The sequence below is a fragment of the Poecilia mexicana genome, unplaced genomic scaffold, assembly GCF_051168715.1.
Source record: "Poecilia mexicana isolate PSO_F unplaced genomic scaffold, ASM5116871v1 scaffold_4, whole genome shotgun sequence".
In the NCBI taxonomy this organism is placed as follows: Eukaryota; Metazoa; Chordata; class Actinopteri; order Cyprinodontiformes; family Poeciliidae; genus Poecilia; species Poecilia mexicana.
The window spans coordinates 24,332,077-24,355,395 of NW_028263373.1; the positions used below are offsets into that span (position 1 = coordinate 24,332,077).

The window sequence follows — 23,319 nt, forward strand, 5'->3', positions numbered from 1 at the left end:
GGCATCTGTCACCGTGAACTGTGTTTAATTCCATCCACACTCCCAGCTTTCCATTTACCTCATGTCTTTTCCTGTCTGCTTAACCTCCCCCCTCATATGCTTCTTTCCCATCCCTCTGCTCTTCTGCAGGACTCCATTTCTCTGACTTCAGGCACGATTCTTTCCCCTTTCCTCATTTCCACTGTAGCAAAACATTGTTCTCCCCTTCTTATTCGTACACTTTTTCCTTTTTTATACATCTGCAATCTGCTGTATTCCCCTCCTGATATCTTACAGCTACAATATGTTCTTGTGTCTTTTGGAGTTACCAGGTCAGGCGTAGAGTCTAATCTGAATTTCATTCACAGCATCGCTGGGGAATTTATATTCAAAAGAGGAGAGGGGGGAGATGCTGTCTCTTTTATTTAACAGTGTTTCTATCCTTAAGTGACCTTTCATTTTTCAGTTGTCTAACCCTGGTATATGCTTCACAATTGGGTGGTGTGGTGTCAAACCCTTGTACTATTGTAAATATGACGAGGAAGCACAGTATCAGAATGTTTATGGAAGGTCCAAAATGATTTTGTTTTGATGAGTAAGTGATTTGTTGATGTTTTTGCTTGTAATGCATGGAGTGACTGCTGAATTATAATGAAGACCAATGCCAGAATGCATGACTGAGACGAGACCAGGATCTTCAAGGGTTGAGATGAAAACCGAGGGAGGGCGAGACAGAGCCAAGACCAGACTCCTAACCCCCTATCTTTAACCTCACGTACATATAGCTAATCTTCTTCATGCTTTCTTTCCAAGTGACAATAAAAGTTTGATGTAGTCGTTCTGAAAGTGAATTGTTGTAGAATTTACAGCATCTTGTTTTATAAATATATTCTTTATGATTTATGTAGCTGAATTCTATTATTTTTAGTGTGTTTTCACAACTGATAGTCTAGTAGACTCTGTTTGATTGGGGACCAAAATTGCAACAATTGTTAAATTTTCAGAACTGTAGTTTGCATTCACACTGCTCTTGTCAAACGACCCAAACTACCTGAAAAACCTGTTCCCCCTGCTGCCTGTGGTGACGCTGCACCAAGAACTACTGAAGGAATCTACACAAACCCTCTGAAGGAGACCAGCGCAACTTCCTTCTTCACAAAAAGTAAACAAAAATGGACCGGTGTCCGATTTTAGTGGTTGTAGGATTTCTCCATTGATATACATTACTAGTTTGGACGTCGCCTATTTCCCGCTAATGCCAGCGACGCTCCTTCAGGCGCCATTACTGTGCAGTGAGTCATGTCCACAAAATCAGAGCGCTCCAATGCGGTTGAGCAAGAATCTGTCACAAAAATGATCGCAGCACCTTTATTTCTGACACGATTTCTATAAATATGGCGTAAGTTAAAGCTGAAGAAAATGCTGATATTTTGGTATGTAAAATATGTATTCTCCCTTGATATAAACCTATAAACAGTTTTGTTTATGTCAAGATGCAAGAGAGGACTAATGCTCTTCTACATTAGCAAATAATTTATTACATAATTGCTGCTGTTAAAATGTGTTTATCAAAATGTAACAAACCATAACTCATATACTTTATACATATGAGACAAATGAAATGTCATCCTATTTGATGACAAACGAGGCAACAGTTTTTGTCATTTATTTAAGGTTTAAAAATTACAGCAGCTGCAGAGTGCCACAGCAAAGGGAAAATAAGCAGATATACAGGCGCAAACAACTTTATTCTGATTTTCCTTGCTCTCTGTGTCTCCAGCAGACCCGTTGCCACGACAACTGACACAACATCTTCGCTAGCCTGCAGAGCAGAGAGTAATATATTGACAAGAATGCCCTACACTGCCGTTAACTTCCTGGTTACGGTCTCCAGTCCAGTTGCATTCTCACTGTCTTCCAACCGTTTCAGAGTTCATTTCAGTCACACCGAGACTGAGGTTTGTAGGCAGATCAGAGTTTGCTTATTTAGTCTGTTTTGGATTAACACTTCACAAATGAATTGGACTTTACAGACAAATGAATTAGAATCTCATTAAAGACTAATTTTGCCCTGGTATGAATACATCCTTGGAGTATGAGTGACAGTGATAGCAAAAATAGATAAATAGCAATTAATGTTTTTGCATGGATTTGAAACAATTCATTTTAAATCCAGTGAAAGCAAGGATGATTATTTTAAAAATGTTTTGGGAATCTAGTGACATTTCCACAGTTGAGGTCTCGACTGGTCTAGAAAACAGAATCCATCAATGTCCGAGACCGAGACGAGACCAAGTTCAAATACGGTCATGTCTAAGACAAGGCTGAGATCTGCATTTACTAGAGGTCTGGAGCCCAAGACCAGTCTCAAGTACTACAACTCTATCTTAACGAAGAAGTTTGAACTCGTTTGGCCAGTTTCAAACAAGGTCAATACATCTGCCATCAAACTTATTATCACCCTGTGGTTAAAAATTACTGCCACTATTTCAGAAACACAAACTTGCCACAGAAAAAATAAATTTGTTTGGTAGATATTTTCTGTTGTTGTAACAATGCTTCCTTGCAATAAACCTTACTTTGTCAGAAAGCTTATTTATCCTCATTTAAACTCTGGCACATTTGTAGGGAAATGCATTTGTGGCTTAAGCTGCAGAATGAAAAACTTACCATAGATTTTCATTTAACAATTGAAAGTTGTCTTAAGGCACTGAGCTTGTCAGAAAACTGTAGCTTTGTAGTCCAGGAACAAATTGTGATATGATGTCAGACATATGGATTAGATGTGCCTGATGGCCAGTTAGGGAGAGGCGGGGTAGACCCCGGACAGATGGACAATCCATCACCTGGCCTGGCTGGAATTTCTTTGTTCAAAAGTTGCTATGGACATTGTGAGTTTCTAGAAATATTTAATTGAATATAAGCAAAAAAAAAAAAAGACTTTTTGCTTTCTGACTCCCTAAAGACATTTCATTAGGAAGATCTGCCCAGCCCTTTTTAATTCCCTCTGAGTGTTAGTTTACTGCTGAGGTTTTTGTAATCAGCCCGGGAGCTCTTAAAGTATGAGTTGTTGTATAAAGGGCATACTGAGCTCATGCTGCATCGCTGTCAAAGACCCACACCCTGAGGAGCATGTCTGTCCTTGCACAAACACTGGAAGAGAGACTGTGGCTGCCACTGCAGGTCATAAAACAGTCATGTCTTAAAAAAAGAAAAAAAAAATCTCCTTTTTCACGACAAGATTGTTAAGGGTATGCATGAGAGCACAGTGTTGACCTCCAAGTGCAGTGTCAGTTGTTCTTAAAATGGTCCAGATGGGACGTTTTGACAAGCCTTTTAGTGGAGTGCCAAGGTGTTGCTCTTGTTCAAGGCCACATCTGCAGGTAGAACCAGTTTAAATGCATCAGAGAAAAAACTAAAATGTAAAACGGTTTGAGACTATCTGAAATTAAGGAGATTTGGCTTACAAATGTTAGTTAGGCTGTTTGCATCTTTACAATTTAATGTAGCTTTTTTTTTGTTACAAACAGTTGAGGCCAAAATTATTAGCCTGTCCCCCTTGTTCTCCCCATATGAAATTTTATTTTAATTAGAATTTTTAAAAAAACAACCTAAGTGCTGTTGAACTGATCAATGATTGTTTTCCTCTCCTGAGGAATCCCAGTCCATTCTTCTTTGGTCAATCTTTCAAGTTCCTCCAGATTTGATGGTCTTCTCCCATTGATGGGGTGTTCAGTGTATACCACAGATTTTCTGTGAGATTCAAGTCAGGGCTTTGTGCAGGCCAGTCAATGCCATGGCTTTCTGCAGGTAGCTCTTGAGCAGGTTTGATGGGTGTTTTGGGTCATTGTCATGTTAGGAGACAAAGTGACGATCCATAGAGAAGGGCACGCAGTTTTTGGTTGAAGTCAGTAGCAAGCTGAAGATTTTGAGGTTTTTTTTCAGAATCCTCACATATTCTTCTTTTGTCAACCTATACCAGATTCCTAGTCCCAGACACACTGAAGCATCCCCACAGCATGATACTCCCACCACCAAGTTAAACTGTGGGGACAGTGTTCTTTTGGTTACACACCTCTCCCTTCTTTCTCCAAACTCTAAAGCTTTACTTTGTTCTCATCTGACCAAAGAACATGGCTCCAGTATGCATAACCTTTCTCCAGATTGTCCTTAGCATACTTCATCTTCAGTACTTCTGGTTTAAAGGCATCTCTTCTGTAGAAGTGTAGTTTTTCTTGGCCAACATTCTCAGTTTATTTCTATGCAGGGCTCTATCTAGTGACTCTTATTTGACAGTAAACTTCCTGACATGGCTCTGTCATTAACCAGTGTTTGGTTGTTGTTCTAGACTCTGTGGGCTCATCTCTCCCTATTTTTTCCAGAGTCTTTGAAATCTTTAGCTTCCTACCGCTGCCAGACTTGATCTGTACTGTGGGACTCTTTGAAATTCTTGATGATACTTCTCACTCCACTTCTTGACACTTAAACACTGTGATAACTTAGTATATTCTGCTCCTGCTTTTTGAGCATCTTCTTTTTCCTGAGTTTAAACTGAATTGTTTCGTTTTTGGTATGATTCTTTCTCAAATGCTTAATGAGGATTTTATACTGTGTGTAAAGTGTAGGACAACCCTTAGTTTTACAAAGTGAAAGTGGTTTGTGCTTTGGCTATAGAGAAAGGTCAGTTCTCAAGGGGGCTAATAATTTTGACACTGGTAGTTTTTGGTTTTTGAGAAAGAACTTTGTTGTGCAAAAAAAAAAAAAAAGAATGTATGCATCTAGAGTGTGACACCGCTCTCTGGGCACACCACTGCTAAAACACCTAAACTTCAGTCTCCTGTGTACTTTCAGAAGATAAGAGCAGGAACAAGAACAATATACATTTCAGTTTCTAAAGTAATTCAACTGTTGATTTATTGCAAATTTCTAAATGAACATGATGGGAACCAGTCACTCCCTCATTCTCATACACCCACTCACTGTCTTACTTTTGTGTAATCAGACCTAATAGGATATGAAAGCTTGGAACACACAGTAATGAACTCACACTAAACGCGCCTACACCATTAGATCCCCCCCGTATCGCCCAGAACCTGCATGACCTTCTCTATGATTATGTGTCATGATGGATGTGGTCAGGTACCGCTATTTAATCATACTGATAGTCATGATGGAGAATTTACTACGTGGAAGTGGCAGCATGGCAGTGACATATGTTCAAACACACACTGAGACATCCACAGCCACACTCCTGCTCCGTGCTGCAGCAGGAAGGAGAAACCGAGACGTCTTGTTTGGACCAGATAGAAGGAAGCCATATAGCTATACTATGTTGTGTAAATTAAAAGACAATAAATGTTGCTGCAATTGAAATGTATAAGATGTTTCACTTTGGGTTCGGTTTTATTTTGGCCTCTTAAAACCCTCAAATGACAGCTGAAAGAAAAATATGTAATTTGTATTAACCATCTCAATCTGTCAATATAAAATTAATTTCAACATCTGTTGAAAGGAGTTCATCTGCCCAGGGCCTTTGGAAGACAAAGAGGTCCATAGCATCATACAGAGCAATAAGCATGCTTACAATTCTGATTAGGAATACAGAGTACATGGCAGATCTGCCATGTACTCTGTATTCCTAATCAGAATTGTGTAAACGCCCTGATCAGAATATTCTGACTGAGAGGGCTGGTTTATGTAAACTGCCTTGTGTGAATGTGACGTACTTCTGTCTTCAGTGGGTAGACGCTTTGTTGGAGAAGCAAAGCCTGTCTGTGGTCTCTCCTTCTGTACTGCAGGAAGACCAAGAGCACGTGTTGCTTAGCCTGAAGTTTTATTACAGAGTGCAGTAACATCTCAACTGTTATCAGACCCTGGCATGGGTCCATTCTGCGTGCTCTGCAGAGACAGAACCAACACATCACTGTGTTTGTTTGTTTGTTTCTATTATTCAGCACAGACAGAGGTACAATGTCTTCTGTGTGCTTTTAGGGAAATTTAGGGAATTTCTACAACTCTGCGAATGTCAGCACTTCTATTGAGAATAAAATAGGTGCATAGAAACATTCATTATGATTGGACTAAGTAACTTTGTGCCCACAAAGTATTCATTTGGATTAATTAATCCAAATACATTTCAATCTAAGAAAGGAATAGTGTGCATGTAGCACTAACCTCTCCTGGAATATTACATGCTAGTGTGCCATATTTGTTATTGCACTAGCATGACTGCATGTTAGGTGTTTGTGTTGAACCCTGCTGGACCAGTGAGAGTAACATAAGATGGAAAGACTCTCCTGAATATGCCAGACTATAGAGTGCTAAACCACATCGACCTATGTTGGGGTTGTGTTTTCCCCTGTGGCTGACATGTTAGCATTTGTAAGGAAAAGTCGAGACATAACATTTTTGAAACCGCAAATTCTGTAATTTTAAATTTCAAGCCACTATGCTTGACAACTGCTCTTATTAGAAAGCCTTAACCTTGACTGCAACCATACAAGTGTAGAACACATGCAGGGGGACCAAGCAGATGGAAAATCCTGACCCTGCTTGTTTTCACAGAAAACTTCACAACTGTAACACGAGCTTTTATAACGCATCAATCAGCGCAGAGCTGTGCCTCCAGGAATGCTTATGGAGCTTCGGAAATGAGACCTCAGCATCGAACTGCAGAGGTAATCACCACTGTATCGTTCAGGTCACTGCACTGCTTGCAGGGATGAGGAAGTGGAGGGAGGAGAACATAATGTGTAAGAAATGAGCAGGGGCAAGATGGGAGGGAAAGAAAATGGAGAGGACAGCTTGGTTGCTTTTAATGCCGCTAGTAGCACCTGTGTTTTAATGCTTCGTTGTTCTCTTGTCCAACCACCTTAAAATGGTTTATTGGGCAATGCTAAGTCTGTGCAGGAGCATTTAATTGGCCTTTTCTTGTAGGTTGAAAAATAAGAAATATTTAAACACAAGGTATATCAGCTGCTCTATATTCAATGTTCTCAAAAAGTAATTGGGTTACATAAATCCATAAGATGTGTGGCAACTTAGCCTAGCTTACAGAAATTCCACGTGTTACCGACTCACAGCAGTGACCAGAACTGGGATTGGGTGTCTTGTTAGGATTTAATTGGAAATCGTGTTTGAGACCGTTGACTGGAAGGACAACCTGTTATGAACTAAAAGGCAGAGATCTGGATCTGTAGGACATGCACTTTCTATTTCTGCTTAATGGCAATGCAATTTCCCTGAGTCATGTCTGGATGCCTTGCAACAGAACATCATGGCAGTTCTGGTCAGATGACTAAAAAGTTTGAAACTGGTTTAATTTGTTTTCCACCCTAAGCTGGAAAACAAATTCAACTGCCTTGTGTCAATGTGATGTAAGGCAGTTATGTCACATCGACACACTAAAGTCTTTTGTTACTGTAAAAGTAAAGATAAACTATGTAGAAGAGTGATGCAGTTTCAAAAATCAGAAATGCATTGGTCTGGAAGGTAATCACTAACATCCTACGTGTTAAGAAAATCTGTTTTAGGACAGATTATTAGTTTCTCTTTTGTTTGATTGAAGTCATTCTTCTGGGCCTCTGTCTTTGATTCTCTTTCCATTTGTGGACAATTTCATCACATTTATTAACAATAGAAATGACTTCAACAACTGGCCCCCATGAAACATGACTACATAATGAATAGGCAAATTATCGAGTGAGAGATTTTGTCTTAAGAAGTTTTTATAATAGTCATTTGATAACTCCTCTCAGCACTTGGAATTGTGGTAAAATGACTGTACAACTCTTCATGACCATATAGATGCATGATAGATTTTCTAATAAAGTCATAATATAGGGATAATGCAATGTGTAAAAGAAATGCAACAATCAGTTTTTGTTGTGATAAACTAACAGTGTTAACAGGTAAAGCACAGGTGTCTCTCCTGATTCATTAAGAGCACGTTTTCATCTCTACAGCAGAGGTCCTAAAATAACATTTCAAGGCCAGTGAGCTTTTTGTCAAAGACAGCATCTCTCTATTTTATTCTTCCTCAGGGAGACAAAAAGCAGCCAAGAAGAAACAAGGTGTTCAGCACAGCTATGAAATATTTTTTTTTATCCCCCTATAGCTCATAGTTCTTTATTTTTCACTCACTGTCCCTCTACATGCATCCCAGAGTACTATTCTTTTAAAGAGGGCATTTGCTGCACTCGACTAATCAATAAATAACTACCACTTCGCTGTGCCGCTGCTGCTGCTTCCTTTTTTTTTCCAGACCTGTGTAATTTCCAGCGCAGTGAAGCACTCCCTTCTTAGCAGAACAGCACAACCTTCTCGCCAATCCCAGGAAAGCCCACGCACATTTATAATTAAAGCGGATTCATATTTTATCTCTCTGGAGTCTGATAATTTCTATTTTTGTAAGTGAGGAAGGATCTAAAGGGAAGGCTTGACAGGAGTCCTGGACAAAGGAACAGTGAAGGAAAGTGCTACCTTTTTACCCAAAGAAGAAAAATGTGGGTATATTCACATTTTTAAGCTGCTGAAGAGGTTTTGCTCAACTGATTGCACTGTTGTTCTGTTTCTCCTCTACCTTCTATGCAGCTGAAAAGAGAGAGAGAGAGAGAGAGATAGGCTGTAAAAGCTCTGTGAAGGTGGGAATGATCAGTGGATCTTTAGGATAAAATACATTTTTTGTTACTTTAAGTTAAAACATTTTTTTGTGTTTTCTACAAGTGACTCACTGCTGCTGTGCCTGGATGAGGACTTTAACTATGAATAACTTTAATAATTGCCTAAGGCAATTATTAGAACAATTAGTAATTTAGATCAGAATTACTAAGTCAGGGCATCACTCAATTATTGAGAAAATAGCCAAATAGTTCAGTCTCACTTATTGTTCATAAATACCTGTCTGATATGACCTAGGTTTAAAAATAATAGATGAAAGCATAATGTACATGGAATAAATACACACACACACACACACACACACACACACACACACACACACACACACGGATATACAAGAGTACAAAATGAATTTGACAACTAGTTCAAATTGTATTCCAAACAGCATTTCACAACACAAATACAAGACTTAGAGGTGTGCCGATCGATCAGCCATCGATCACAATTGGCCGATTTAAGTGAAAAAGTGTATGATCGGTGATTACCGATCACCGTCTCTTGTTGCCGATCACCAAAACCGCGGCAACGAATCCTAAGCAATATGGTGAAGAACTTTAACGCTCAGAGTGAATGGGGACGTTTGCGTGTTGCGACGGAGAAATACCTCGGAGGTGAAGCACGTCAAAATGCATCAACACAAGAGTCTAATATGACATTTAAAAAACAAACACTTGACGGAGTTTGACTACATCGAGGCTCACAGCGGGAAAAAAGCGAACAGACATCAGGTAAAGCAGCGCACAACTACCAACACTCATCCAGATTAGCATCACGGTCAGAAAGCTAAACAAATAACCCAAAACATAATTTAAGTCAACGAGCTGGTAGTGTAAGACGGTGGTTCTGCTTTCGCTGTTGAACCGCCGCTATGCACCACTTGTAGTAATATTTCACATACTGAGAGCCGCTCAACCTCCACCTGCAATGAACTCTGACACAGAAGGTGAGTTTAAGCATGTAACTTAAACAAACTGACAAAATATTTTACATATTAAAACTTTCGCTGTCCTAAAACAGACAATGTCCGGGGGGGGGGGGGGGGGCTGTCGATCTCCTCTCCCTCCTCCTGGCATTCTGGAGAATTCAGCTCATCATAAAGATCAGAGCCAGAACAAAACAGCCATGCTCTCAGGAAGTTTTGATTCAGTAACTCAGGATTGTTTATTTTGATGCAACCTGCATTTGACTTTGAATGAATGTTTGCTTTTTTACTTGACATTAGTTGATATAGGTAGTGTTGTGAAATTTATTTGACTCAAGTGTAACTTATGGTACAGAGAGCCTTACTGTTAAATATTATTTTACTGATTGTAAGTTTTTCAGTTGTCCTTTTGACTGAGTAGCTGCTGTATAGTGCCTGCAAGTATTTTGCATGTTTATGTCTAAATTAGGTGAATTTATTGCAGATTTTTCCATTTTGCCAGATTGTAGCATTTATACCTAAAGCGAAAAATTAACAGCCGATCCAGGTGATTGGCAATGATGGACCCTCATGGGTAATCGGAATCAGCAGCAAAAAACTGATCGGAGCATCCCTCCAAGACATTATTATTAGGAAATAAATGTCTTGTGGATTTTTGACTGAAATAAGAACCAATACCCTTTTGAAAAAAAAAAAATAAATAAATTAGTAATAATATAAGTGAAGGTCTTCACTTTTCATTCAATGTCATGCAACGTTTTTCCCCACGGTGAGGTCTCTCTCTCTCTCTCTCTCTCTCTCTCTCTCTCTCTCTCTCTATATATATATATATATATATATATATATATATATGTATATTAGAGGTGTGCCGATCGATCGGCCACCGATCATAATCGGCCGATTTCCGCGAAAAAGTGTATGATCGGTGATCGCCGGTATCTTGTTGCCGATCACCTGCTTCTCATTTCGCAGCCTGCCTGTGCAGCTGGTCTCCTCTTTCCTTCACTCTGCGCAAACGCGCAGCAACAAATCCTAAGCGATGTGGAACTATAACGCATTGAGTGAATGGGGAAGTTTGCATGTTGCGGCGGAAAATTGAAGCACGTCAAAATGCATCAACACAACGAATCTAATATGGCATAAAAACAATGCCATACTTGACGGGGTTTGGCTACATCGAGGCTCACTGCAGTAAAAAGACATACGGAGGATCAGACAGCAGGTAATGCAGCGCACAGCTACAAACACTCACCCGGATTAGCATGACGGTCAGAAAGCTAAACAAATAACCCGCAAAATTATTTAAGTCTTCGAGCTGCGATGTCAGACGCTGGTTCTGCTCTCTGTTGAACCGCTGCTACGCTACAGGTAGTAATATTTGACAGACGGAGCGCCGCTTCTGCTCCACCTGGTAGTGACTCTCACACCGAACCTCTGCTTAAAGCTGCAGCATCTAACTTAAAAAATACATTTTACATGTATTAAAACTTTCGCTGTCCTAACATGAGACAGATAATCTCTGAAAAAAATGATCGATCTCGTCTGTTTCCTCCCTGTTCTGCATAATCACTCCGCTCAGTCAGAAACAGCCAATCAGAGCTAGCAGTAATCAGCTAGCCGCCATGCTATCAGGAAGTTTTCATTCAGTAACTCTGGATTGTTTATTGTAATGGAACCTGTTTTTGCCTTTGAATGTTAAGTTTTATACTTGAATTTTTTTGGCAATGTTGAGAGGTTTTATTTTGACTCTGCGTTATTTAGCCTCTTCAGAGCCTTCATATGTTTTCAGTTTGTTAAAGATAGTAGTATCAATAGCAGTACAATTTGCACAATGCCTGTTTTGTTTTTTTTATTGGAAAAAGCTATTAAAAACAAGTTTTTGTCTAAATTAAGGTGGATTCATGGTTCCTTTTTCCACATAATGTAACCCATAGTGCTTATGATTAAAAAAATAATAATTATGTGATCGGTATCGGTGATCGGCCCTCATGGGTGATCGGAATCGGCAGGAAAAAACCTGACTGGCACATCTCTTATATATATACAAACACCTCACCTTGGATGTATATATATGTAAGGCAATTTTCTTGTTTTGATGGCGTGTTGAAAAAAGACAAACAAAAAAATCCACTTATTCCTTGAATTAAAATTATGTTAAATCCAAATTTTCCAGGCATATGAATGTTTTTGGGCTTACTCTGAACAAGAAAATAATCTTTCCCACAGCCGTCATGTTTTTGTGTGATTTGTGCCAATGGTTTCCTATCTGTCACACACCCCATCCTTCCACTACTATCTGCCACTTTTTCACTGTTGAACCATAAAGAGTGACCAGCTTAAACTCCCTCTGAGCCTTTATCTGCACGATTCTCAGAGAGAACACTCTGGAAGGCTTTGTGAGAGGTGATACAAAAGCTCCCATCTCAAGGGAGGAGGAGAGCGAAGCAGAAGAAAAACTTTGAAAAATATGCTGCTGAGAATTTATCTCTCTTCTTTTTCCGAGCTGCAGGGGTGCCCACTTCAAAAGCCTGTATAAAAAAGGCACTTAATTTATTTATTCACACAAACAATGTATACATACAAGTGCTTGCATCTCACCTGTTTTGTTGTTGTTCTTTTGGCAGACCTTTGGAATCAGAAGATTAAGATCCAGCGCATGAGTTGTGAGTAGGAAACATTTACTTGGTGTTTAAGATGAAACACATCTGTGTTTTATCTGTCTGGTCTTTTTTTTAATCTAATATAATCCAGATGAGTTCAAAGGACTCTGTGAACTTTGCAACAGTATGCATTTGAGGTCAGTTTAGGAAGGAGTTTGGTTAGTTTTATCTGTCACCCTGCTTACTTTTTAGCTTTCTGAGGGGAAATATCAAAGCGGTACATTTTTCCATACCCAATGCGAAAACGGCTGCAATATTCAAATATGCTCACTGACAGAAAAAGTACAGATATAATTTAGGAATGCAAAAGGAATGTTCCCTTTTGCAGATGAATTGGTGCAGTGATAGATCTGTCAGTCGTGATTTCCAGTGACCTGATGCATTGAGAAAGGGTGTTAGTGAGAGGGATGATGTGTTACAGGAGTGACCCGCATTGAATCCAAAGAATGTAGCAAAGTATTTACACCCCTTAATGTTTTCCTCACTTTGGCAACAATGTTTCCAATACTGTTTAGTGAAATAAGGGCCAAAACTATTTGCTGAAAAATGAGAGTTTTATTGAAATTTCTGACTTTATCTACGAAATGTTAAATTGAGCAACTACACGGACAATGGAAAACGCAGCGAGTGACATGTCTTTAAGTCATCAACTGCAGCCCTACCCAACACACCAACTCATTGCTAAACCTTTCTGCTCGCAGACATTTGGGAACTGGAAAGGTCAACACTTTGTTTTCCTGTCACGTCACACATGACTATGTTTACGGCCGTATCTGCACATGTTTCGGTTTGTGTTACATGTGATGCTCGCCTGCAGTGTGTCTGCTCCAGCGCTTGATTTGATTGCTCACTCCAGTAGCTCTGTGCGAAATGTTAATGGAGGGCTGTTAATGTCAAATCCAGTTCAACACCATCTATACTTAAGCACCACCACCCTTGAGGAAAGACATATAGAAAGGTGGAGAGAGATTAAAAAGTAGGCTGCAGGGCCGATAAAGTGAAAAGTGTAACGCCCACCATCTCCATCTCCAGCTGCATCTCTGCGCGCCTGCAGTTATTTGTTCGCCTGAAGTTTTGCGTGGCTGAGTGGCACGTACATTTTTGTGGGAAAATGGTGTGAAGCAGTCAGCTACATCTTGTCCCTTGGCCTGTTGACCACATTGGATACTGTTGCCCTGTCGCAGCTTTTCCACACACATGCGCACACAAGCACACACTGCTCGCTCTGTTGCTCCTCTGACCTGAGATTGCTGTGTGCAGCTACTCACACCCAGAGAAGCACTCAGCCGTGCAGACACACACAGACAAACTTGCAGTCACACACACAGTGATTTATGGCCTCCAATATGGTCAATAAAAGCCAGGGCCAAGATGAAGGACTCTGAGAGCAGCGAGCCGGACACACACGTGAAAAGAAAGACACTCACACACACTGATGTCCATTAGCTAAATATACAGGAGTGAGCTGTTTTCTACTGTGTCTCTCTTCATTATGCACCTTTTTAAATCCACTGCTGCTTCTGGTGTTCAGGGTAAAAGGCTAAGGGCGTTTTTAGCCAGTGTGCAATGCTGCTATGGGGGAACAGTGATTTTCTTCAGATATTATATCTAATTTTAAAAGCAACTATTTTTTCCTTTGTAAAACAAAAAAAATCTTACTTATGAGTAGAATTATGCTTGTTTATCATTTCTTCAGCAAAATCGGCATCACATTTACCAGAACCGCCAGCATTCTTTAAGAATGACACATATTTGAAGGGACTGCATTTGATTTATTTTTAGCAGTTTATTAGTATTGAACAACATGTGGACAACATATGTTGCATGGTTGTGTTTTAGGTTGATGGATAAATATTCCAAATGCAGCTTCATGCATTCATAATAAATCATTTTAATTCAGCAGTTTCATTTTGCAAGTGAAATAAAGAAAAAAAAACATAGATTCGCTACAACAGAGTGATGTATATCACACACTTATCTTTTAACTTGGATATGTATGCATGAAACAAATTAAAACCAAAAGGAATCTCTAAAAATTTGCATATTATATAAAACCAGTAAAAAAAACATATTTATGATAAATATGATATTTAAACATCATTCAGTGGCCTGACCAGCGGACAGTTATTAAAACCCTTATGTCCTCTGCAAACAACCACCTGAAACGTTTATACTGGGAGAACTGCAACAAAAACTGGATTAATAGATTTGGATAGATTTATTGATCTGATCCAAATTATTTCAAATGGCTCAAATGCTTATCCACAAACATCCAACAGTCTGTCAGTGATCATGACTGACTGTAGACGGTCAGCTTAAAAGGGATTTGTTGCCATTACAGTTCAAGGATATCTCAGATGGGGTTAATGAGGCAGAGCCTCAGTTAGATGTGTGCTAAGCATGGGCTGGGCTCCTGCTGGCTTCATTAGGCACCCCGCTGCTCACAGCAGTGCTAAGGTGTACAGCATGAGCTGAGCAGGGTTTCCATAAAACTAATAGATACTGATCAAGTAAAAAACTATAGTTCTATCAGCACAAACTAGTAGGAAATGAAATTTTAGGAACCAGTAGGAACTGTGGGTCTTATGAAGGCTGTACGTTGACCAGGTACCTGCAGCTTGGTTGGAACTGGTTTGATAGACATTATGTCAGTTGACTGCACCGCTATGTGTGACTGGAGCTGAGCTTACAGTACAATTATGAGCAATATTCTGCTGACTTAAAAATATCCCAATAGCTTTTTCTATTGAATATGAGATAAAATTAAAGTCAAATGTGAATAAGCTTGGTTACACAAGTCATTTAAAATCATGGAAGTGACAGATGTAAACAGTTACATGAAATGTATTCATAATTCAGCCATTGTCCTGGAGCTTATATATTAGCCAATCAGAGGAGATGTCAGCGTCTTATTCAGGCTTAGGCACAACAAGCCCCGCCTACTTGGGAGGGGCTATGTATGCGGCATTTTGAGGAAATTTTAACTGGACGTTTTACAGAAGAGCTATGGATTCAACATGTTGAATCACCTGCACGTTGTCCATTAAAACAAAAACAAGCCATCATCGTCCTACTACTTGTTGTCTTCTGTCATTTTCTGCTGTGCAACATCCGGCTGGGACTTGTAAGAATAGAAAAAATACGACTGAAAAATCACCTCATCCTTGAGAAAAAACTTTTTATCCAAACGTGAGGTTTTTTTTTTTTCAAAATCAGCATGTTTCCATTAAGTAAATTCATTTTTGTAATTTCAGTTTGCGCAATTTAATGGCCAATGGGAATGTAGTTAGTGTAAAACTGCTGCTGTGCTGCTCATGCAGAATAGATGAAGAGCTTTCTGATCTAAGCTCTGCTGGTTTTAGTCTATGAGCTGTTAGAGCAAAAATGAGGCAGCATCAGGAACAGCAAGACCTCAACGTCAGCTCTGAAAGGATTTCTTCATAGACAGGAACCTCCTAGACAGGTTCTCTATTTCTGTCTGCAAAGCCTAATTAGAAACCAATTGAAATGTTCTTTATAGAAGAGCCTCTGATATTCTTAATCTACAGTTTGATCTCATCACAAAACCACTCTTTCCAGCTTGACCAAAAAATGAGGTTATTGAAATTTTTTTGATTCCCTGTGATCCCAGCCTTTCTGATGCAGTTCCATGTGTGATGTCTGTCCCCTTCCCTTCCTTCTGGTTGTCAAATGAATACAGGAGCATCTCTGTTGACAAATATATTTGCTCCTTTTTTCCTCCCTCCTGTTTTCTGATGGATACGACACAAGCTGTGCTTTCACGTAAAACAACAGCCAATTAGACTTTGTATGCTGAGCCTCTTTCTGGCCCATAAAACAAGAATAACAATGTGAAAACTAGAGACAAGATTCAGACACCTCCATTACTCATCTGCAGCCTTTGGAAATGTTTCAGTGGCCCTGTGACATTTTTTACGCTTTTCTTTAACACTGTAGAATCTGTTTATTCTAATGTCATCCATACTGTGCTTATTTAGCTCTGTCTTATTGCAATGCTCTCCTCCTCTGCTGTTTTTGCCTGGATCACTGTGTCAGAAGACAACCTTCATCACATTTTCTCTGCCCAGAACACTTTTTACTTATGAGTTTGGCTGCAGAACTCTTGGGAAGTCCCCATGGGTCCCTCTCACTGCAGCATTTGTATATTAGTTTCTGGATCCCATGCAAGAAACAAAGATCTGTCCAGATGACGTGTCAAGAACAGGCTGCAAGAATTCCCAAACCAAAACTACAAGAACAGATCGACATCATTTTGTCCCTGCTGCCCTGGGAGGGAGAACAAATGTATCTGTTCTTTCAGAATGTGTACCGACCTTTATGTACTCTTCTGACTACTGCTACATAGAAGTTATATCATGTCTTGAGAGAATTTGTCTCTTTGCTTTCACACATCCTTTTGAGACCCGGTAGAGGAACCACAGTTCTTATTTTAAACCGTAGCACGTTTCAGCACCAAGACAATTCAAAGTCCTTTACGTGATAACATCAAACTTCAAACAAAGCATCATTACAGTGGTATAATAAAGGAAAGTAATGAAAAAATAAAATTTCGATTAAATTAGTGATATTCCAGTTATCAAAGGCAACTATAAACAGGCAGTTAGTCCAGATTTATCAGAACGCAGTGTTTAAGCTCTTTTACAATTTTCTTGAAGTTTGTTCCAGATTTGTGGTGCATAAAAGCTGAATGCTGCTTCTCCATGTTTTTGTTCTGGTTCTGGATGCAGAGCAGAACCAGAAGACCTGAGAGGTCTGGAAGGTTGATACAACAGCAGCAGATCTTTAATGTATTGTGATGCTGAACTGTTCAGTGATTTATAGACCAGCTAAAGTAGGTTCGGCCAAATAAAACCTGCCTATATCCAACAAGGATCAGAATGAGAGGAAATAAAGGAAAGTGTTGTCTTTAAGCTGCTTTTACCTCGCCGTGCTGCTTTTCCTGTATGGTGATCGCCATGCATGCTGAACATGAGCGATTAAGAAAATGACGAGGCGCACAAGTGGTCGATACGGCTTTTTGTTTTTACAAATCTGTTTTGACTATTGTATGTTATTTACAATGAAGTCTGTTATTCCCATCCTTCCACATGTCGATGATGGCAAGCTATTAGATTTAATCTTGTTTTCTGTGGTGTGAATTTGGCGCCGCTGAGTCCTTTGTTTTATTATAAAATCATAAATGATTTTACATATATATATATATATATATATATATATATATATATATATATATAGGATGAGGCTGTCCAATGAGGACAGCGGAAGAACCTGGAGTGTGTGAGAGTGACGGGTCTGAAGTGAGTCTGAAGAGGCATGTCACGCTGTAACACAGAGGCGGATGAGATTCTCCTTTTTGTCGCGCGCAGTCTGCAGCTTATCCCCTCATCAAACTGGCTTAACTGGATCCAGTCACTGGAGTGGTGTACTGGGAGGATGAAACCTGCCTGTTGTCGGGTGCTTCTCCAAGACTCAGAGATAAGCACGTAGTAAATCTACAGCTTATTATTTTGAAGGTCAGCTCTGCTTGTAGCTGTCAGTTAATGCATGTTCCGCAGATCCATGAGCTGCACTAGAGACAGTCTGTATGAGGGAAAAAGAAAAGGAGTGAACAAATTGATTATGTTCACTGTAATAAGCATAGTCAAATTAAACCAAGTGGGGAGATTTGATTAAGCTTGTCTACTGTAGTTCTGTAAATACACTTGGATTCAGGGTGCTGAAACACTGCTGACAAATTGACCTAACAACAAGCACTCAGCTTTCACTAATTCTTCTTCAAGTCCTGCATTCAATCTAATAATTATTTTTAGCTTTATGACTAATTCAACACTTTTGTATCGCTAAATACATAACAGAACTGTAGAATCACATTTTATTAGACTTGAATACTAATAAAACAATAAAAGTTATCTTCTAAAAACTTGACCTTTTATGTTTCTACAATCAAGGCTACATTAGCTGCTCAGTATTTTCCTGTAGTCACCTTTCAGTCTCTCAGGACAGGAATAATGAACCTTTCTAGAGTGGCCCTTCCTTTTAATGCAATCATCAGTCGCGACATTTATTTCCACAGTGCAATAAGAGCAATCACCGTGGTGACGTTTCATTTGAACATTAATTAGTGAAGTTGGCCTGAGCTGAAAACGGATGCTGAAGGCTCGACAGCATTGGAAACCATGTTGTCTGCACTGCTGCCTGCTAATTAAAGCAGGGGAGAGTTAAAAGATTTGATGAGTGGTTTGTTTGCATCAAAGCTCTGACCTTGGTAAACCTGTAGGTTTTTTTTTTTTTTTTTTGCAGGCTATGATTCAGAATCAAAATAATGATGTTGGAATTCAGACACCACTTCATACACTACTGGATATTAGATGCAGTGGAGGCTGGAGCCATTGGTGTTTTGAGAACAGCTCGCCTTGGAAGGTACACAGTGAACAGCGTCAAACATCGTTACACCCCAAGGGCCTCAATAGGCCATGAAATTGTTACATAGCCATTTTTCTCTTTCCTTCTGAAGGAGATCTGAGGCAGGTTATTGTGAGAGTTTACTTAAGTTTTACTTTTTGACATTGTTTTGCTAATTCAAAACCCAACCTAGCTTGGGCCTCTGCAGTCTCCTATCAGACTATCAGGGACACAATAGACTCTGCAATCTGCACAATGTTTAACTAATAGGCTGTAGTGAACAAACCCAGAATTTAGAAGTTCAAGCAAAGCTGGATTATCTGGCCTTATGTCAAGTGTTGGACCTCATCATCATGTCCTCTTCAGGTTGGCAGTTTTCTAAGTTATTATGAGTTTTGCAGCTGCTGTCAATCAAAAGGATTTCATAAAGCAACTGGAAAAACATTCCACACCCTCCATCCCAATAAATACAGCATTATCCCCTGGCACAAAGTGGACTGTTGGAACTAATGAGGAGACTTGTGCATAAATAACTCTGTGTTGCACCAAGGTCGGCTTCTTCCTTCTTGTTGCTGAGAAAGAAAGAAACAAATATATTTTTTAGAATACAATTGGAGCGCAAATTCTGCGTGTTTCTGGTATCATATTTTCTGATGAGCAAGAAGAGTTTCAAACAGTTTATGTTTACGAGCCATATTCTGATCAACTCACAGTGACCAGTGCACAAATTCAGATGATTCAGATTCTTATCTGAATGGTAAACAAGAGTCAAACAGAAAACTTTTTCATTGAAGCCATAAAGGCGCCAAACCCAGTGCAAACCCCAGATTTGACCCTCTGGTGGGTCAAACCCACCAGTAAGCACCGCGGCCTCTGGTGCTTACATTCCTTCAGAGTGTAACAGCATCATGGTGGCTCTGGTTACAGACCTGCTGTACTCCAAATGTTTTCTAAAGACATATGGGCTTTCCTCAAATGTAAATATGAGAGAAAGATCTTTTATGCAAATAGCAAGAGATGACAGATAAACATCCTTTTTCTTCATGCACCCAATAGATGTGCGTTCTCCTGCACTTTATTTTGCTTAACTTTGGATTTTTTCTTTTCGTACTTTTATTGTGTTTTCAGTTGCTATTATTCCTTTCTTTCCTTGAACATTTAGAATCCGTCAGTGAGAAGACTTAAAGCATATCTCTGAAAAGTTTCACATTTCCCCAGCCTTCATTGGGAAGCTTCAAAGATGTTTCCCATTTTGATGTGAGGCTGGCCTGTCAGAGTTGGTGCTGCTATAATTTTTCAACAAGCTGCTAAAAAAACTCCCAGGGGATATTGGTTCAGTGTGACTTGACAGTATTGCACAGCTGCTGCAGATTTATAGGGAGAATCTTCATGATGCAAACCCCCGCCCTTCCATATAACGCCAATGGTTCTGCACCAGAGAAGGTTTGGTCTCTGGGATGACCACTGCAGAACCGCGACCTCAGTCTGACTGCTTTAAAGATTTGTTTCAAGGGGGAATAGCTTATATAACCTGCAGAGGCTAGGAGGAAATTAATGTTTTTTTGTTTTTTTATTATTTTGTTTTATTTTTGAGTCAATTCAAGTACTGGCTTTAATGTCACTTCTTCCAGACCCAGTTTTCTGTACATTTTTTCGCACTGCTACAACGCTGTTGGCTAATCTAATTTCATTTTGCTCGTATTATAAGTCAAGCAGTCCTGCTGAAATCATCTCAGTAATGTGATATCAGTCAGATTGTTCCAACAGTGGCTCAGATGCGGATGGAATCATCCCTCCTCCTGTGCCTCCACCGTTTCTTTGCATGAAAACAGTTTCATATGCAGGAAAGCTGCTGCCAGGAATATTGTGGCTGAAAGAAGCAGTTTGAAACTCTGCACTAAAGTACGCCACCGACTCATTGCATTGCATTAGAGGGCGACAGAAAATAAGAGAGACTGATTTGCTGTGTCCCAGAGAGTGTGTCGGGCGCTGACTCTGCATTTTCCTGGGCCTGGGTTATCTCTTTGGGGTAATGAATGGAGCCGTGCGGAGTTGAGATGCATTTAGAGAAGTTCTGCTTTCAGCCTTATCGTCACATGTTTATAGCTATTAAACATTGATGCACCAGCTGGTAATTAAACTGTAATCCACCCACTTATTTATTTAGGCGTTCCAGATACACTCTAACCCAAGCTTTGTGTATTTCACTTTCAGTTATTAATATCAGCACTTGTTTGAACATAACCTGAGTCAATACACTGAAAACATGTGTACATTTTTTAAATGTTGCTTTAAAAAAAAAAAATCTTTGTAGTGCCTTTTATGGTCCTTTTATAAGATTAACATTAAATAAATCAAAACACTACACCGCCTTGTCTGCTGGTGGTGGTCAGAGGGACAAGGTTAGTGTCTATTCATGGAGCCACAGAAGAAAAGAGTGAAATAAAAACAAAGCAATATTTTATTATTAAAAACATAAATTACCCAAAGAGCCACCTGAAGCTGCAGGTTGCTGACTCTTGATCTGGCAGATGAAAACCCTGATTATTTCTTGATATGGCTGAAGCTTAAAAGTGCAACACATTCATTTTTTAAGTAAATCTGAAAAGGTATAAGATGAAATTGATCCAGTTTCTGTGACGCGGCATATACACATAAAATTTGATTTATGTTTATCAGTACAAGGTCTTTAACTGAGGCACAGGTCCCTGCTGGCCCCTGTCCACAACAGTCTATGATCACGAGTTACCCTTAAACAACTTTCTATTCTTAATGTGGCCAAGATGGCCTCTGTGTCCCACCAATGCTGGTTGATGCATATTCTGCACATACAAGACAAATTTAATTGTATATGATAATTCATACACTGGGTTTTCTGAAGAGCCACCTAGAAAGGAACAAATATAAACAAAATGTCAGATTAAAGTATAAACATATAAATGCATAAAAAAATAAAATGTATGCAAATAAAATCATATCATTAGTTAAAATTAGCTGGACAGAGTTATGTCTAATTTAGCTAAGTTGCACATTATCTGCTGTATGCGATATCTTAAAATTTGCTTAATTTCGTATTTGATTAACAGCAACAACAACTATCTTCTGTGTAATTGTAAATAAGGACAGAAACAAAAATAAAGGATCAACATTTATTATTGTTTTGTGCCACTAAATCTAACTTACTATAGAGTAAAACCAGCTGAATTGTTTTCAATCAAATTTTCAGAGAATTTGAATTTTTCAAGCTTATTATTTTGAATCAGTTTCAAGTTTTTTCACATTTTAAATGCCAGAGATATTTGTCCTTTGCTTTTGTTTTGTGTCACCTTATAACAGTCAAATGAAAATAAAACACACAGATGACTCAAGGTTATGTTGAAAACAGTTTTTTTCTGTTTAAATGACCCGTTTCTATTTGCTGACTTTAATTAAACAAAAATGTATTTTGTTCAACTGATTTCTTTCTCTTTTTTAGCTTAATTTTTAAAGGACAAACCACATTCAATCTAAAAAACTGTTTTAAAGAACATCTTACAAATGAGAAAATTAGAAAAGCAACATTACCAAAACAGCCCTGGTGAGTAAAGGATGGTTAATGTGCTTATCAACAGCGCTGCCTGTGTGGGTATCTGTTGAACTGATACAACAGGTGAATCCCTAACACAGCATCCTGAAAATCTTTTGACAGAGACGGAGCTTCCATCTGACACAACCCGCTGTGAGTGTAATCAATTAGCAGAGCGAACCAATCAGCAAAGCACACTCCAGCTACCGCGCCGGAACACCGCTTTCTGATAATTGGTAAACTGTCCTCCCACAGATTTGATGAATAACTGTAGTGTTTGTGGGAAAGAAGATCTCTCATGAAATTTGATCAGGGCCACTTCAGATGAAACTGAACATTGTGTTCATGAGACATAAAGAGAGGAAGGCAAAGAGATGGGAGACTGGGATCCAGAATCTGGAGAGGAGGGTGTGAGGGGGTTAGTGTTGGGTGTGTGGCTCATTAACTCAGTAGATGTAATCAGTGGGAGGGAGCGGGACATTTTGCCATCGACTAATGAGCAATATGGGTAGTTTGCTGGTGAAGCCTCGCCGTATTCTCATCGGCTGAACTCTGCTGTCAGCTCTGAGGCTCCGCTGTAGCACAACTGAGTTGTGTGCAGATGATTATGTTTTCATATTTAGAGGTAGACTGGGGTGATAAGAGACACATGCACAGTAAATGTGTGGTCCTTTGAGAACTGAAACATCATCTCGTAGCAGCAGTAGTACTGTCATTTTCTCACGCATGTAATGTTTTCTGTTTGAAATGCCACATTAAAACCCCCCTGAGTTATTCCCATTTAAATCTGAACTTTCCATGCCATACAAAGTCTGTCTTAAGTGCACGTTCCCCACTGAGAATGTTTAGCCATTTTCTTCCTATTTCTTTTCACCAAATCTTTATGACCATAGTGCATTTGTAATGATAAACCCTGACAACTTTGTGGGAGGTAAGGGGCGTTTACTTCAGGACAAGTTGCTAACAAACCCACTGGATTTATTGAAAGGTTCAAGTTATGCCAATTTTGACATAATTTTCCCCTTTTTGACAATCTCAAGGATGCTCTAACTATCTGAGAAAGACTTAAGACTGGGGAATGTTGCACACTT

At 39.3% G+C, this 23,319-nt stretch overlaps 1 protein-coding gene across 1 annotated transcript in view; it reads left to right on the top strand.

Annotated features, from left to right (window-relative positions):
- naaladl2 (N-acetylated alpha-linked acidic dipeptidase like 2) overlaps nt 1–23,319 on the top strand; it is a 358,608-nt gene that overhangs the window by 29,344 nt on the left and 305,945 nt on the right. The window contains exon 2 of the mRNA XM_088005108.1: nt 12,205–12,243. Coding sequence (XP_087861234.1) covers nt 12,237–12,243 — 7 coding nt within the window. The 5' untranslated portion in view covers nt 12,205–12,236. The remainder of the gene's footprint in view (nt 1–12,204; nt 12,244–23,319) is intronic.